This window comes from Centroberyx affinis, unplaced genomic scaffold (genome assembly GCF_046629955.1).
Source record: "Centroberyx affinis isolate AG114_WGS23_722 - 3 ecotype Tasmania unplaced genomic scaffold, CSIRO-AGI_Caff_v1 ptg001246l_1, whole genome shotgun sequence".
Lineage (NCBI taxonomy): Eukaryota > Metazoa > Chordata > Actinopteri > Beryciformes > Berycidae > Centroberyx > Centroberyx affinis.
The window spans coordinates 328364-346921 of record NW_027279757.1 but is presented as its reverse complement, the minus strand read 5'-3'; the positions used below and the strand labels follow the sequence as shown (position 1 = coordinate 346921).

General features: G+C 43.2%; 1 protein-coding gene across 1 annotated transcript; it reads right to left on the bottom strand.

The window, feature by feature from the left end:
* Positions 1-895: 895 nt before the first annotated feature.
* Positions 896-18185, bottom strand: vwc2l (von Willebrand factor C domain containing 2 like). The gene is made up of 3 exons (XM_071524912.1): positions 17772-18185; positions 6633-6762; positions 896-1047 (listed from the first exon to the last, which is right to left on the bottom strand). Exons 1-3 carry the CDS (start codon positions 18183-18185, stop codon positions 896-898), a joined length of 696 nt encoding a protein of 231 aa, XP_071381013.1.
* Between the last annotated feature and the right edge of the window lie 373 nt (positions 18186-18558).

Sequence of the window (18558 nt, the reverse complement as noted above, 5' to 3'; positions counted from 1 at the left end):
TGGACCGCTGGGGAATAACAATAAGGGCAATTAAGCCAAAAGGGATTGCCCAAAGTCGATGTGTTGACACAGTATAGCAATATTTTAAGGGTTGCATTACTACTTACAAAAACTACTTGTGATAGTTGCTGGCTACCTCTTTTCTTGCAGTTCAGCTAATTCCACCAACTTACCCTGTCCGTGTTCATAAACAGTGACATGGATTAAAACAATGGTATGATGATTGATAAAGTCAGGATTTTAGGTTTTCATAGCATTTTAGAAAATCGACAGTGGCATCATCTAAGTGTTAGGGGTGAGTTCCTGCCGTAGCGAAGAAAAAAAAAGTCACGGCAGGACAAACATTTATGTGTGATGTGCATCTTGTAAACAAGCTCTTAGAGTGAAGCTGTGAAACACAAGCACAGCGTCGCGGTGCTCTCATCAGTGTCGACCCTCACGAGAAAAGAAAAAGCGCCATAAGTTTGTGTGCTTACTGTTTGTTTTCCTGCTGTTGGAATTTTTACAACACCTGCGTGATCGTGGCAGACGAGAACAACAAGCCGATGACATACATACATACATACATACAGAAATCAATGGTTAGGAAAGAGTTCATGAAATATATAAACTTTTTTTTTTTTTTTTCGTGTGTGAGAGCAGCAAGTCAAGCAAGTTCAATCATCGAAAATATATAGAACGGTTAAAACTGGAAAGTGGAAAGAGTCTCGAGACAAGTTCCGGCGTCTTCTCAGCGGCTAGGTTTGTGTTTGTGTGAAGCTTGCGAAAGCATCTTTCGGGCTACTATGCTGTCTCAGGTTGCCTAGGAATTGTGCTCCTGTCCTGTCAATCATACAAAATGGCGCAGTAGGCAGGGCCTCGCCTGAGCTTAGCCGCCGTCCCCGGACGGGGGTCTCTATGACAACGACTGGCCGTTGAGGCACTCCCGCCGCAAGCACTGCGCCGGTTTCCACCAGTCCCCGTTGTGGCAGCGGCAGATGGTGCAGTCGTCCACCTTCACTTCAATTCCGGCTGGGATGATCGTCGTTCCGGCAAAGCAATTTGGACCTGCCGCATGGGAAGAGAGGGGAAGGAGGGATGGAGGTAGAGAGAGAAAAAAGAAGGGAAGAGAAGAAATGAATGCTGCTCTCCCGGGAGCCTCTCCTTTTTGGAGGGGCGGCGGAGTGATGCGGCGAGCCGCGGGGAGTTGGGCGAGTCAGAGCAGACGTACAGATCTTTTCACGGGCATGCACCGATGGGCTTGTTTTTGCAACACTAAAGCGCTTTTGTTAGCCTCCCCTTCTCCCTCGACATGGAGCGCTTTGCATCCTAATGCGCCGCGAGCAGAGGAGGCTGCCAGGCGCTGGCTTTGGAGTACAGAGAGGTTGGAGTACAGAGAGAGGGAGAGAAAGCTGCTTTGAGAGGCAGTAGGGAGGATGGTGTTAATCACTTCAGTCTGTATGAAAAGGCCACAGACTCCTTAGAAATTCTCGCTTGCACTGTTCCTCTGCACACACACACTCTACACTGTCTTCCAAAACAATAAAGAACTCTGATAAATTATTAACTCGGATTTATCCTTGAAAAACTGTTCGATTTGCTTCTGTGGGTCCCATTTTTTTTTTCTTCTGTTGATAAGATTTCGGCCCCTTTAATTCTCTGATTTGTTTGATTGTGCACCTTTGGAACACCGATCGCACGATTGATAATCACAACAGATAGAAAGAGAGATTACCTCGGGTACATCTGTACTCGAGGAAGCCGAATTGCTGTTACATTCGCTAAAATGCATGAACACTTTGATGGTAAACACCGCGCGAGATTAGAATTCGTCTGATTTTTTTTCCCTCCACTGCCTCAGGGTGATTTGAGGCGGCGCATTTTCTTTTTCTACCTCTTGAGACAGGAGAGCAAGTAGGTGCCAAGAATTTGCCCCAGTTTTAATCATTTAAACGAAGCAATCAGCCGCTCAATTGGTGTGACGGTGACTTTGGATTGCTCTCAGAGTTCAGCTCTGTAAAACCTGCCAGAGTCAAGGCTCCTCCGTGAGTAATGAAAAACTCATTCGTCTCATAACTCTTTAAGAGACAGTAGCTTTATTGGTTAATATTCATATTATATTCGTGACTTTGATAAAAAAAAAAAAAAAAATCCAGGCCAACTTAATGCTAGCTCTGTAAATGTGAAACTACGGAAGCGTATTGATTGATCTTGACCAAAAAAATAAAATAAAATAATTCACCAGGTTTTCTCGTAATAATGAGATCTTTTCTCGTTATTATGAGGTCTTTTCTCGTTATATCAAGAACTTTTCTCATTATGTGATAAAGATCTCATTATTACGAGATCTTTTCTCGTTATTATGTAATCTTTCCTTGTTAGAATGAGAAAAGAATCTCTGAATGTGGAGATAATAATGCTGTATGGCTCTGTGGAGCACTGCCAGTCACAGAGCCTGGTTCAGAGATACTGCCTGATCTAAGAAGCCAAGAAGAAAATAAAAGCGGATTAAATGAAGTATCTGCGCCATTGTGGTCTTAGCTCTCCATGTGACGAGTCGTCTGCCCTTTTTCTCATTATTCTGAAATACTTTCTTGATATTATGAGATCCTATTGGTCATGATAATGAGAAAAGATCTTGTTATAGCAAGAAAAGATATAATTACAAGTAAAGATGTCGAGAAAATATATAAGAACAGGAGAAAGAAATCAGTACAATAAGAAAAGATCTTGTCGTTATGAAAAAAACGTGGTGAATTATTTATGTATTTTTTGGCCAAGAAGAATACAATATGCTTCCATACAAAACAATACATTTATGCGACTTGAAAAGCCCACTGGATACATTCGGGGACCCGGGCACAGTAGAACACACATCTGCAAAAATGACTCATCTCGGAGCCCAGTATTTGAGCGTCTGATAGTCCTAGCATTAAGATGACCTGTCTGGAGGCTTATGCATTCCTTAATTATCGGCAGCTCAGCCTTTCATTCCTCTTCCTCTGGGATGTTGACTCAAGTTGGAGATTTACATGAAGAGCAGGGCATTCGAAAACACCACTCAGCCACAATCTCCACGGCCCCAGAGGGCCATCATTAACGAGAACTCTGAAGGTCTCACTAGCTCTCGCTTTCACCCCGGTAAGGAAAAGAGAGCGAGACTTGCCTTTGGTTCAAGTTCCCATGAATACGCACTGTTTATGAGTAGAAATGGGGTGCAGCGGGTACTAAATATATATGTTATACCCATAAAGGGAACCTTCGGCCACCCTCCTGTCCCCTATTCCCTCGCCTCGGCACAAGATGAGTCCCGCGGTCTATTCGGACATGATAAAAGCCCTTCGATCTGAGGTTAGAGGAGACATTGAGAGCGCTTGCCAAGTCTTAACTCTCATTGATCTGCCGCTGGACAGCTGGCACAGGTTACAGGACGAACCCAGAAGAGGTTGATGAGGGAAGAGGATGACTGGCGTGGCTGCCAAGCGCGATTGTTTATAGCCAGATAGACTGGAGCCGCAAGGACACAGTTTCCGCTACCTGTCACCGCTTAAAGGACGTGGCTGGCGCCCGTCCGAGCCTGCGATCAATTCACGGCCAGTGACATGTAGGCGAGTCGGAGCAGGTTTGTCCCGTGTCATTACCGCCACATGACATCATCTTTTCCCCTGCATACAGATTAAAGAGTGAGTGCATATTCTCAAATTAGTCAAAAACGATAGGCTTCTTTCCTTGAGGTAAGGAATGCATCCATTCAGATTTACCTGCCATTCCTCAAATCCAGGAATCGCCGCTGCTTGTCCATAAAATGTCGTCAAAGTGTCAACCTGAATAAGTCACCTGGTTTTAGCTGAAATCACCATGACAGTCTTCAGGCAGATAAGAGCTGACAGGTCCATAAATGATTCAGCCTTATGGTTCACATTTTTAGACTACCGCTCATTATCATAAAGTATGCCTCATGAGAATTATATAATTGTAAGCGTCGCCCCTGATGAGTTTATATAATTCATGATACAGATAACAGCCGAACTTCCGTGAGTGAACGCAGCTAGGCCCCGGGTCAAACTGTCTCTGTCTTTGCATCATGATGCTTCGTTAGAGTTTGTCTGCTGATGCGTGTATTAAGAACTCCTTCTCCTGTGGCACTGCGTCCAATGTGAGAACCCAGCGGGCCTCTCTGGAGACGACACACAGTCCCGGAAACCTTTGTGAAATGAGCACGAACTCTGAAATGCTGATTTTGTAGCCTGATATTCAGACTGAATTGCCATTTTGTTCCCAATCCATTATTATAGTCTGATGTTGCTTCCATGTTAGCTGTTTTCTGTGTGGTGGGGTGTTGATTTTCCCCGAACCAATCACTAGTGACTGACGTTTCCGGCCGCTTCAGTTACACTGCTGCTGGGCGTATTTACTATCTTTACCAAAAATGTCGGTAATTTTTGACAAAAATATAATCTCTGCAAAGACAATATGTTGGTTAAGGGGTGATTTCAACAAATATAATTCTGCCGAAACGCCAATGAAAGACCATTGCATGAACGGTTCAAACTTTAGTCCCACCCACATAGGCGCTGATTGGCTCAATTGTTTCTCTGAGGTAGAACAAGCCATTGACTTGAGCAACACCAGACTCTCTGAGTTTGGAACCAGGCTACTGATTTTGTGTTGTGGACACAAATTACGTGTAGATTCCACCACAAATTGATTACGTGACAATAGCACAAATTGTACACGCCATTTTCACCTTTTCACCACAAGTTTAGCCAATGGTTAAGTTTAGGCAAGTAAAATAACTTAGATTGAGATTAGGGTTAGGTTTAACCTACTAAAACAGACTGTGCAATCATATTGTAACTTTTGTTAAATTCAGCGATTAACAACGTCAGTGCGTTAGAATCTGATGATGAATGTGTTTGCTTGAAAGGCAAACAAGTGCTTTCTACTTCCCTATCCAGTGCAATCTTAATAATAATGGCTAAAGAAAAGCAGATCTTGGACCCAGCCGCATAGTATGCATATAGCAAGAAACGGCCATGAAGGGTAGGGTAAGGTTTTGGTCTTAGTTAAATAAGAAAAAAACGTCGCTAAATATGAAAACTTCGCTCACAGTAGAAAACATCTGAAAATGGAACCCAGGTAATCAGGAGCTGAGGGAAAGTGTATCTGCCCATCCTGATCTCCACACCCTTAACTTTCCACCTTTTTTCTATGTGGAACTCCTGCCTGTTTCTAGTCGCGTCTGCTTCTCCTAATCCTTTCACGGTGGGAAAACGTACTTCTCCCACTTTTCCTGCACGGGGCCCATATTTGCATTTTCAGACATCGTGCTCATTTCACAAAATGTCTTGAGACCGGGCTCCTCGGAGCAGGTGAAGTGAAAGAGAGGAAAAAAGGCGCGACTGTCTCCTGAAGACCGCACGTCCAACTGGAGTACATGAGTGGATGGCTTCCTCCCACGGTCGACTGTCCCTCGGCCAAAAATGAGAGCTAAACAGTGTTCCTCCACTGTCCCCCCCCCCCCCCCCTCCACCCCTCAGCCATCCACCCACCACACAGATTCATCTGGCTGCCAGAGCCGGACCAGGCGCCCTTGGGGGGCCTGGAGACGGCAGGCCTCCCCTGAAATGCCATGGGTGTCACCGTATCCTGTCGGCCTGGATTAGCTCTCTTCTTCCAGCTGCTGTGGGCTAGCTGGCATGCGCGTATGTGTGTGTGTGTGTGTGTGTGTGTGTGTGTGCACGTGCCTATGCGTGTTTAAATGAAAGAAAGAAAGGAAGCGAGGGGTTTAAACAAGATGAGGAAAAGTGTGAAAGAAAGTGTGGGTAGCTCTGGTGATACGGACATTTAGCATCTTCCTCAAACTAAATACCTCTCTACAAGTTGGAGAATGTAGGTCAGCCAGTGCTATGAGGCAAAACAAAATCTTTCAGGATATTAGTTTTGCCCATTCTTTGCTATTACCTGTGTTCAAAAGCAATAATCAAAAGATATTTCTCCAATGCACATAATGAGAAGGCTGAATGCAAAACTTAAGACTGCATTCTTATTGTTTATAGTCTCACTTGAGTTCAGTTTGAAGATCTCTGATTATGCAGAGCAGCATTCTAGTTGACCCTGCACTTAATATTACCCATAAGCACTCTCTGCCGTTGATCATTCCAGCCATCCACCCAGGGCGATTATGTTCTGGAGGAGCAGTTACTGTACTTCAGTCATAAAGCCCCATCTGTCCCTCAGGATCGGGGCTGGCACGGGGAAATCTCCCACCTCCCCTTGTAAATAGCCAATGAACCATCGGAATCCTTTAATTCTAATTTAGGGATTGGCTGTGTGTGACAAGGGCGTCAGGGCATTGGGAGATAAAGGGCTCTCCGGGGGCCCATTAGTCCCTCCCACCATGGCCTTAATCAATGGGCTAATGTTTACTCTGCTTAGTGTGTCATTTATAATTAAAGCTAGTACCGCTCATTAGTGGCCAACAGGCCCGAGGTAATGATTTTAATTCATAAAACATCAATTACATCCTCATCCTCCGAAGGCGCGGTCATCAAATGGCCGCGCCGCAGATAAACTTTCCGCCGTCGGTTTAATGAAATTTTAATGACTTCTGAGGAGTGTGCGGCGAATTCCGGAGGAGGGCAAGCGCTTACCGTTTTTACAGATGGGACAGCACTGCTCCGGCTCGTACACGGGGTTGACGCACTCCGGGACGGCGCAGTCGGACACCACGCAGTGCACCTCGTTATTTGGTTCGCAGCGGCACCATTCACAAGGCGACGGCTATATGGGCAGAGGGAGAGACACAGAGATTAGAGGTTAAATGACTCAGCGTGTTTCACCTCTGTGAGTGTAGTGAGTGCATATGCTGGTCATAGTTGAGCAAACTGTTCTTCTGTCTGCTGGGTTTGCTCCTGTATGCCTTTTTACTAAAAATGCTCCTATTATATGCCACTATTCTTATGATAAAATGAGAAATAAGTGCCTAACTCATTCATAGACATTTTTATCAGGCTTGCAAAATCTACTGGCATCTGCGCACATGGAGTTCACCCATTAGACATAAACTGTAATAATTATAGTCTCTACAGATGCTTTCGTGATATTTAGCATTTTGCTGCATACCGCTGTGGCCCGCCTGGAGAAACAGCTCTGAGACTTTATCTTACCACCTTTGCAACATGCTAATCAGCGGCATCCAGCCCACTGTGCTGGTGCATCTTATTTGGCTCTATCTGTACAAAGTCTGTTGACCGGAAAATGAACTGTAATGCAATTACATGGAGTGGAAAAATACAAACTGTTTAGAAAGCACGAAAGGTCAGCTGTTCATCACACTGGATTTTCTTTCAGCTCATCATCAGCAAGTACTCTTTAGACAGATAATCGACACAGGGCCTGCTCTATCAACGTCTGTACTTTTATATTTTATAAAAGACACAAATATTGTTTTCTTTTGGTTCCAAATTAAAAACCCTTTTGAAAAAAATATAGTGGCTCTAGTTCAAAAGTTCAACATCAGTGGCAAGAAGAAACTGAATGTCTGCAACCAACAAAATGGTTCTGATGAATCATAATCAATAAATAATTAAACCGAGTTATGAATGTGAAGGGTTTGAATCTTGGAATGTTGTTCGTCCCGAAGGTTTATCAGTGAATAATTCAAATTGCTGTTCATTTATACTCAAAAACAACTATTTTGTAAGCAAAGGTCTTAAAATGACTTAATTAATTATGGTGACCAATGTTTTACTTTAATGCCAGCACTGATTTTGTAACAACACGTGTCCATTTTTTTTTTTAAATGGTGAATATAATGTGGAATGAATCAACAATTCCAACTGCATTGGTTCCCTACCATCCCATCTACCTTTCTTCTTACTTCCACATCTTCTGTTCAAAATCCAATTGGATGTAGGATGAGTGACAAGAACTATGTGGCTTCACTGTGACTTACATCAGCTGATCACACCAGGATACATTAAGTGGCAGTTCTGAATGCACAAACATCGGATTTTGCTCACATTGCTATATGTCTTTAAAACCAGATATGGCCATGGTCAGGCTTGCATTGTGATTGGGATTCTTGGTAGAATGGATGCAATGCAGCCTCAATGTGAATACAAGCAATGTAATGAGATGGAGAGGGAGAGCAGGAGTTTAAATAAATACAGGTAGAGGAAACGCACAGCAGCCGTTTTCGGGCCAACTGTGGAGATGCAGCGATGTGATGTTCTAAAAGTTGATCTCTAGGATGAGATCGCGTTGCAATGACAACTGCAACTGCAGTCAAGGTGACTGCAGCAGACCAGGAAAATCAGAAATTAATATGAGCCGGTTTCATACAGTTACCTCCCATTATTCCACTTTTCCTCCAGTTCAAGCAATGCATTTTGCTCATTGTGTCAGTGGAACTTGTTAGAGCTGTGAGTCTCAAAATTCTTCAAGTTCTCCAATCAACCTTAAATCATGACCTTTCCCTTATTTTTAGGTGAGTTAAAGCAATTACGGGTAGACACTATTTGATCAATATAAAAAATGACTCGCTCCTTGCTGCTCTGTACCATATGTCAAGGCTTCAGTCTGCAATGAAAAGGCCGCAGACTCGTCAGAAATTCCTCACACACGCACACACATACCTGCACACACAATGGAGCCGTAGACCGTGAAGGTGAGATAAGTCAGCCTCCTGAGAGAGCAAAACACCACAATCCTCTTACATCTGCAAACTGCTACAAAAGGCCTCCCATTTCGCTGAGTTAAACATCCCCACAGTCGCCTGGCCCTCCGTCGGCCCGGGCGCCCGTACAATAGCGTGCCAATTAAACAGCGAGATGTTGACTCATGCATATGGAAGGCGGTCTACGATTTGTCAGCTCGGCGGGACCAGGCTGCGGGGGCCGCGGAGCTGGGAGCCGGGGTCAATAGACGGGAGCACCGGGGGCTGAGACGTAAGACCTCGCTATGTCTGAGGCGTTTAGACTGTGTAACGATGTAATTGCTGCATTTTGGGATTATTTCAATCTCCTCCAGTAAGAACGTCTGCCCTCTGAGGCAAGGTTTGGGAACATACCCCATAAAAAAGAACAGTGGGTAATTACAGTATGCAAGGCTTACTGAATGTGAGCTATCCGGGTTTAGCGAAAATGAGATACTCTGACCATAAGAATAATTCCAGCTTGTTTTATATTGACACAGCCAGCAGCCAAAAACCAATCAAGATAATGTCTGGTAATAATAAATATGTCAGTAAGGCTTTCTATGGAGGCCATGTCTTTAATGCACTATAAGCACATTCATTCTATGCTATTTATAAGGCATTATAGACCTCATATGAATGTTTATACACCTTATAACAGGGTTTATTATGTATTATAAGTTGTTGACATAATGTATTATAAGTTCAAGGTTCATAACGATTTATAACACCACATGTTTTAACACTATTACCAATATTATAATAATATTATTACACTTGACATGGCTCTCACAAAATTTTGTGCAAAATCATCTTTACGTACACTTTTTCATAATATTATAAGACATTATTCCACTTGTGATAATTATAATTCATCATCTGTTATGATATATCAGAGCAGTTCTCCCAGCTGTAATGCGCTATGCAACCCAAGACTCAGTTTCTTCTTTCATACACTGTAGTCAATTTGACATTAGTGTTATAAAGCATTATGAATCCTGAACTTACATACATTATACATACATTATGTAAACCTTGTTATAAGATGTCATGCATATTTATACATATTCATGACAAGGTCTAGTGTGTTATAAATGCATTACAACATGCTTATAGTGCATTATAGACATGGCCTTCATGTATTCGTCAAGTGTTACCAATATGTCTAGTCAGGGAATTATAACAACAATCACCTTTTCACAACAATGAGCTATATGTAGGCCTATGTTATTTCAAATGAAGGTCCAAGCTCACAGATAATGTTTCATACAAGTGTCACTAGTCTGATCTCTTCACACAGTTCCAGTCAACAGTTGACCTTCCAAACAAAAAGTCCAAAACCAGCCAAGAACAGGACTGGCGCCAAAACTATTTTAATATTCTTTTTTGTATGGCCACACTTTACATAATGACTTACTCATGCTTAGGTAATGTAGCTGTTATTATCAAACCAGAATTCTAGGAATGATTGCTATGCATTCAATATTCTGTTAATGTCAATCCTATGTTTGGTAAAAAAAAAACCCATATATATATGTATTCATTAGTTATTGTTGTGCATTTGATAAAGTTATACTTAGTTTGAACAGACACTGGAAAGAATGATCAAAGCAACAGGCTAACATTCCTCCCCATTACAATGCCTTTACATAGCAATAAGTAGATGGTTGATTACAAGCCAATTTGAAGTAGCTAATTATGGGCGAAAGCACAGCACAAACATGTCCTGACTGCAGGAGACCAGGGCGGTGCAATTAGTTAAATGGATGGTATGAGTCCAGCTAACACCGATTTTGATTCATATTTGACCAGCTGCCAAAGCTATGGCACAGTGAAAGACTATAAAACATACAAAAAAAACTGAAAACACTGAAACAAGCTTTCACTGAAATCTATATTTGGCAAACACAGCTGCTTTCCCCCATGAGGCACATTACTATCTTTAGAGGGAAAAAATGGAGACATGAGATATCGTACAGTAGTCCTTGAAGGACACATTAGTGATGCATGACTAAATCTGCTAAACCTATCATTTGTTTTCCTTAGTGAGTGGATTCTGTCAAATAGTAGCTCCTAGTAAATTGCGAGAATAAATTGGAATACCACTCAATATAACAATTAACATACATTATGCATTTGGTTTAGGGCAGTGCAATCAATATCTGTGAAAATAAACAGTTTTCTCCAAAAAACAGAAACAAGAAAACTAGGACTTATTTGTAATATACCGATGTACAAGGGATGGGTGACTGGCTTCTAGACTTACTATATGTAATGTTTATCTGACTTTTTTCATCCAATCTTCATGTCATGGTAGTTTTCATTTAATTTTCATTTACAAACTAAAAATGTACCTTGATCCCCAGAAGTTTGCCATGGATACTTTACATTACACTTCAAATTAGAGCGCCGGATCAGCCTTTCTCTCTTGTTTCTGCCTTTGAGAGACAGTAGTGTGTGTGTGTGTTCACTACTACTTTCAAAATAAAGCATTTCATAGCTGAGGAACCATGGTATTCCTCTTTAAGTTAATCCACTGGATCGACCTGAAAAGCAGTGCCACATACAGTGCAGAGGTTTAAGTTCATCCCTAATCATGGTGTATTTCAAAAAAAGAAAAAAGTACACCATGCACCTATACGATACATTGCAGGCGATCCCTTCAATGTATTCAGCAGCGCCGGTGCTTTCAGTGCATCCTTTTGTGCGCGGTCTACCGTGAAGAGGATCAGTCATGGACTCAGCCCCGGACTCACAAAAGGAAAACGGAGCACCGGGCACCGAATTTAGAAGTGCTGCCAGATGTTTTGGTAAGGCAAAGTGTCTCGTCGTCCCCCATCTCGCCGGCTGGGTATGAGAGCGATGCGGCTGTCATGCCTTCCGGTTTCGCTCGGAGACGGACAGAGACGCGCTGAATAGTCAAATGACCTTCAGGGGGAGGGACAGACAACAGGGTCACAGGGAACTCATGCATGCGATTAACAGGAGTGATGGGGGGGAATGGGGTTGACAGTCAAACTGCATGCCGGTGTCGCCCACGTCAAATCCACATCTTACCGGCGGTCAGGGAATACAGAGAGAGAGAGAGGAGGCAAGACATGGGGATGAGGGGAGCTGGATGCTAAAAAACATTCCGCAGGCTCTTGATATTTGGGAAAGGGGGTCCTTCCCTTCCCTTTAAATGCAACTTGGCTGTGAGGAAAAAACAGCTCGAAAGTTCTTTCCGGCCTAATTGTTTGCACTTAATCATTTCTTCAAATTAGAACCATTTTTGCCGCTGGCAGATTGGATAGGAAAATCAATTTGAGCAATCATTTCTGCTGCTTTTTATGGCTGTTGCGTCTCATAGGTGTCAGTGTGGAAAAGCAGAGTCACTAATTACTGCAGTGTGTGATATGTAGGCAGCTCTGTGTGTGTGTGTATGTGTGTGCATGCATTCGCACGTGTGGTTGTGTGTGTGTATCCGTGCGTGCATGCATTCTTTCGCTTAATCTCTGCTTTTCTATAATTATATTAAATTGTGCAAAGGGGGTTTGGTTTATTGAGTGCGCAAATATAAGTTACTTTCTGAAATTGCAGAATTTTCCTATCATCTACAACTAAATATAGGCTCAGGGTGGTAAGAAGTAATATGGTTTTCTTTGGAAATGAGAGCGCCTCCACATTTAAGACCTACTCAGTGGTTGCACTGAATAGATTAGTATCTGTCCCATGGAGATTAAAGGAAAGATGAGTAGAAATAAAGTATTACGATTGTAGATTTTGGTGTATTCTTTGTCGAATCGGTTAACACTGTTTGCTTTGAAATGAGACATGATTCAAGATAGCCTGATGGTCGAAATCTAAGGTCACAATGTGAGACCCCCGAAGCAAGGTCCACCTCATCTCTCCTGTCTCCTAAATCCAAAGCAGCCCCCCCCACCCCCCTCTCCAACTCTGCATCCCTTCCACCCGGGGGATCGCAGGAAGCACGGACGGGATTGTTCACATTTGAGTTCACATCCCAGCCCTAGCCTGTCCGACCTGGGATCTGAACTCACCCTATATCTCCTGGTTCTTGATTGGAGCTGCGCTGAGGCCAGAGGCGCGCCGGCAGTGATGCTGGGCAGACTGGTCTCTTCCTCAGCTGATGGGGAACCCTGTAGGTGAAACACCTACCGAGGGTGAGTGGCACAACTCTCACAGGGCAGCAAAACAACAGAGCAGCAAACACACCCACTTGGTAGTCACACTAGTCCTGCAACATCCATGTCACTATTAGAAAATAATACTTTAATCTCTAAAGAACAATATCATTTCTGAAGTGGGCTGGCTCGCACTGGGTAATGCACCTTAAAGTAGATTCTTAGATTGCTGAAGCATGAGTTTTATAAGGATTAGATTCAACAAATGAGAGGCTGACATTGCACTACAGCCAGCAGCTGTGTGGAGTGAATGGCCATTACCACTAGCATGACAATGACTGCACACATTACTTAAGTGGCACTTAATGACTGGTAGGATTTACTGTATGATGGCACTGAATATTGAAAAAGGTGTTGGGTGATGCTAGACTATGCATCTAAAAAAGAACCCTCTCCTTTCAAAAACAGACATCAGAGTGTTCCAGAAGCTCTAAAGACACCACATCCTTTCTTGTTGGCTTTCTGGGAAGCTGTATCTCTGCATGTCTCCTCCCTCACCTGCTGCTGAATGTAAATGCAGACCTCTGCACAATGCGCCAGGATCACAGCCAAGGAAATGCCAATGAGGCCCACACCAAAGGTTAACCTGTCGGCATCTCTTAATTGGGGTCCGCATCCCAGATACTGGCAGCCTTTGATTTCCTTGAACACTACAGGGTTCCGAGGCTTTCATTTCCTGACTGGAGAGATCCAGCCTCACGCAGGACGCGGACTAAGACAACCTGTGGTCTAAGTAACCCGCATGGCCTCGCACCACTCGTCTCATGCCCCTACCAATTATTTAGATGACTAATGGCGGACGGCCATCCTTAGCCACGATTTCCTCCCTCCTTATTTCTGTCATGTAATTTTCGCTGGGAAAATCAATGAGAACAAATGAATGTTTTTTTTCTCCCCCCCCAAGTACCGATGAAATGTCCTCTCTGGGTCCTCCAGTCAAGGTTAGCATGGCTATGAGGGTGAGATGCACTATTGATGGACTTGATCTCACATCAAACCGTGAGGCTTACGCACTCACAGGCGCCCTCGCAGGGAAAGCGTGGGCTCGCATCTCAATGTGGGGCTGAGCTTGATGCCATCTGACACGCAAACACACCGATCACAACAGATTAACTACATGGGTTCCAAAAGGGCTGATTTCACACCCCCCTTATTAACAATGGCACCGCTTCACTTTAAAGCCTGCGCTAATGCGTAATGTCTAGGCCTCCACTGGAGATCTAAAAAGCCTTGTAAACAATAGCAATCCACAATTACATACAGGTGTGTGACAAAGAGGAATGCTGCGACCATCCGCTTATCCAGCTGAACGTACGGAGGATGCGGAGGCAGATGCATGCCAGTGAACATGAACAACAAAAAAAGCCCACACACTGACAACTGATGAATAATGACTCCCAACCACTTTTTTTTTTTGTCTCTTTTACTTGATAGTGGATCAAAGCTCAGCCACAGATAAACAAGAATAGTTCATAACGATGCTTCTTATTTGGTTTAATTCACTGCGTAACTCTCTGCCTGAATTTCTCAGTGATATGCTAATAGTCACAGGTGCAACATCTTCCTTATGAGATTTCATTGTTTTGCCTTGAAGTTATGATGACATACATGAATCCAAACTAAAGCAAACTTACTGAGGTAGATGAGTAGCTTTGTCAGATGGGTTTATGAGAATGCTGCAGCCTTTAAAAACACAACTTGATATTTTTCCCATGCTGATGACTAACATAGTCAAAAAACGTCATCATTTTATGAATTTTGTACAATCCAAAGTGGTTTTCGACCTAAAGCTCGTAGGACTCAATAGCCTCACATTCACGCTGTGAGCAACCTGGTCGATGGGTTGCTCTATTCTGACTTACTGGCACGGTGCGAGAGGCTTTGATTGCATCTATGTAATGGTCTTCAGCTACCAAGTTTTGAACAGAAAAATCATGTGTTTTTGCTGCTTTGGTATTGCCTGTTATAACATGATATCGTTTTGATGTGTTAACAAAGCTAGAAAGCACTAAAAACGTAGCATTCATTGAAAATAAACTAAAAAAACACCATCCCTAACCCAACCATTCTCCGAGCATCGTTTAGTGATGTTTATTCCTGTAGTCTTTCAAATAAAAGTTAGAGAACTAGGACGTTTTGAATGGTTGTAATCAACTTTTCATCCATTTTGCCAAACAAGGAGGCGCAGAAATCTGTTGACGGCCAATGACCATGAAAAGTTCAACCATGGACAACTTTTCTTAGCCGACACCTTGTTGACCATCCACACGTCGGCCGAGTTTCCCTGGTCTCTCAGTTCTATAGGAAATGCATGAACTTCTGGTGACTTGTTGATCATGTTGCTTATTATTTCTGGACTACAGAGTCCAAGACATGCAGCAATACTGTGGACCTGATGTAATTATCCCTTGCGCACAGTTAAAAGAATACTTCAAATGAAATTCCAGTCATTAACTACTCACCCCCATATCAGTCGAAGGTCCACTGAAGTTGGTATGAGAACCACAGTTCCATCTCAGCCTTCTTACAAACTATAAGTTAATGGAGCCGTCTTTTCATAGCTTCCCTCAAATTGCTCCAAAACAGCTTGTGCAGCATAATCCAAGTGTTTTGTAGCCAAACGATTGCACTGAAGGTCCAAAAAGTCCAATATTTACTTCATTATCTCTTATATTCTCCTCAATGTCATTGCTTTGTTTTAGAACGTGCCAACAGTTGTGCACCTAGTTGTGTCAGAAGACTGTTTACGACTCACCGGCCTTTAGACGTTCTGGGGGCGTGGCTTGGTAGCACATTAGCAGGCACAGTCTTGCGACGTCCGCCAGAGCGAAAAAGGCAGAGATGGAACTACGGGGGCAAACTCGCTCTCTGGTTTTCGTATGAACTTTAATGGAGTTTTGACTGACATGGGAGTGAGAAGTTAATCATTTTCATTTTGGGGTGAACTATTCCTTTAAAGTCTGATCAGACCAATCAGACAAGTGTGGAAAGTTTCCTCAAAGCCCTGAAATGGGCTTGGACATGTATGTTACGCTTCTTGAATGGATCTATCATTAGATAAAACTGATCAATCATAGGCAATACTCAACAGCGCATCAAAAATGCATCAGGTTAATTCGATTTCTGGGCTAATGTGGATTTCCACTGCTTGACCTCTGTGGTTCCCACTGCCGCAGCACACTCTCCTAATCTGCCATTGACTGACATTAATCTTAAATTAAAGATGCCCTTTCAAAGCTTAATGTAAGCCCTCATTTAGTTCAAGAGTACCTCTAACCTCCCTTCATAAAATCTGGTTATTTAATCCAGAACAGGCTAAACCTAGAACTATTTAAGATACGGCTGGGAAAATCAATTCAAGATAGTCCAACTTCACTTTTAGCCCAGGAATAAGCGTAATTCATGTTCACATCAGTAGCTCCAAAATAATCGGATGTAATGGATTTTTCAGTCGGAGTCTTATAGCATTTGACTGACACACAATTATAATGGGGTTATTACTCCTAGCGGGTAGCCTATGTATTTTCGCAAACATGAACAAATGCCATGATTAACCACAGAGCTACATCGTCTCGGTTTGGGCCAGATTATGTCAGACCATATTTCAATCATCCACAGCCCCAATCCACTTGTGATGAATTTGATAGAAGAGGTTTCCTCATGGGCAGCGACAGTTTAAAACACAGCCTGTAGTTGTCATGCTCACAGTGTCATTTCTAATCAGGCAATACTGTCATTCTCTATAACGACTGTCAAGACACCGGTCTAATGGATAGACACAGTCCTCCCTTTCCACAAGACACAATGGAAATAGAGTTCTGCCAGCAAAGGCTCAGTGTTTACAGATACATGCTTTGAAATCACTTGTATTGGAACAATGGTCCTGGAGCAGAACGATGGCAGCCTTCTGGTGTAATGTTAGTATCATTCCACAGAGCTAGCATTGAAATAGCAGCATATTTGCCAGCATACCATTTGCCATTTGCCATGTTGCAGTGTGAGATAAACAGGGCAGGGAGGAGGGAATGACATCAGTCCAGGAAGGAGCCATCTTTATGCCCCTGGTCCATAAACAAACAAGTTCACATGATACTTGTACAGTATGCCATGAAATGATATAGTTACACTAACCCCCAACACAAAGCCTTTAGTCCATGCTTCTTTTACACTGTATTTTGCAAATTTGGTGTGTTTTTTTTTTCAATATCAATATCATCAAGATGATTGATGTCAACATAACTGCAAGACCAAAAGCAATGCCATTGGCCGCTGTCCCTTTCATATCATATATCATGAACATGCAAGCCTAGTTAGAAATGTTTATATGATTATCTTCATATTTACAACAGCTGAATAACCCAAACACTCTGGTGGTCAGCCATGATGTAAGATGGTTGATTCACTGGCAAAATGATGCTGACGCTTTTACAGCACTTTTCATTGATAGTGACTGATTGAATCAACCTTGCAACATTGAACCAGCTCATGGGCATCAGTTGGCCAGTTGCCATATGTGAGTCCACATGTTTTGACCTTATTGTTTGTTATCATCATAGTGGAGGGCAAAGGCCAAGTGAAAGTGCCAGAAATGTCATTGAAGGCCATAATTTAACATAAGCAGGGAAGCATTCAGGACAAATGTTCCCTCTAGGCCGATAGTTTGGTGTTCTCCATCTAATCATTTGTTATATTGACCAAATAATGTCAGTCATTGCTCCACTTGATCCTAAAGATTACTAGATATTGGAAGGCTGGAAGGTTTGGTGGCAAAGTTTGCCATAGCTTGTGATTTAGTGAACTGACCCCCCTGGACCAGCTGCATCAATAACGCAAATGATAAATAAGCTATTATAATACTATTTAGATCCAGGTTGGGCCATATCCTGCAAGTCAGATTCATGACTTCTTACCTTGAATTCCTCCAGGATTTTGTAAGTTTTCCCCCGGTACTCGCAAAAGTTTTTAACCTCCTTGCACTCGGGGCAGCATCCATTGTGCTCCACCTTGGTGCACTTGGGGTGGATCTTGGGGCACTCGGGCTGGTCGCACACGGGCCCGTCCTCGGTGCACACGCACGGACAGTTCGAGTGTCCCGGGAAGAAGCGCTCCCCGAGTTTGTAGACGAAGCCGCTGTCGTCCACGCAGCCTTTCCCCCGGTAGTCATCGAAGACGATATTGTCCCCAGCGGTCCGCTCCGCCTCGTCCGCGGCGTAATCCTCGGGGCTGCCGACCGAGGCCGCGGACACGGTGTTCAGGGCCAGGAGGACGACGCAGGCGGCCGAAAAGAGAGGGCCCATCCTTCGCCTCGGCATCGCGATCCGCATTCAACAAGAGCGTCTGGATGGCATTCCTAGGCCCCCGGTATCCGCTCCAGATCCGCCCTGCGCTTCACCATCATCAGCATCACCATTGGGGACAAAGCTGCGTTGGGGAAAAGCGAAATAATATGATGTGATGGATGATTCTACTGCTGCTGTTTTGCACACCCACATAAAGCTGTAAACAGCACTTTCCACCTACTTTCCATTCATTTTTGCTTAACATTTTCTAGTGTTGAAATTGTCGGCTGCGTATGTTTCTAAAAACCCCACATTTGCTATATTCATATTTTTCTTTGCTGTATCCTATTACTATTTGCTGCTGCAACGGGGATCATTCAACTTTCATCTAATCTTATTTTATCTTGATAGGCAACTG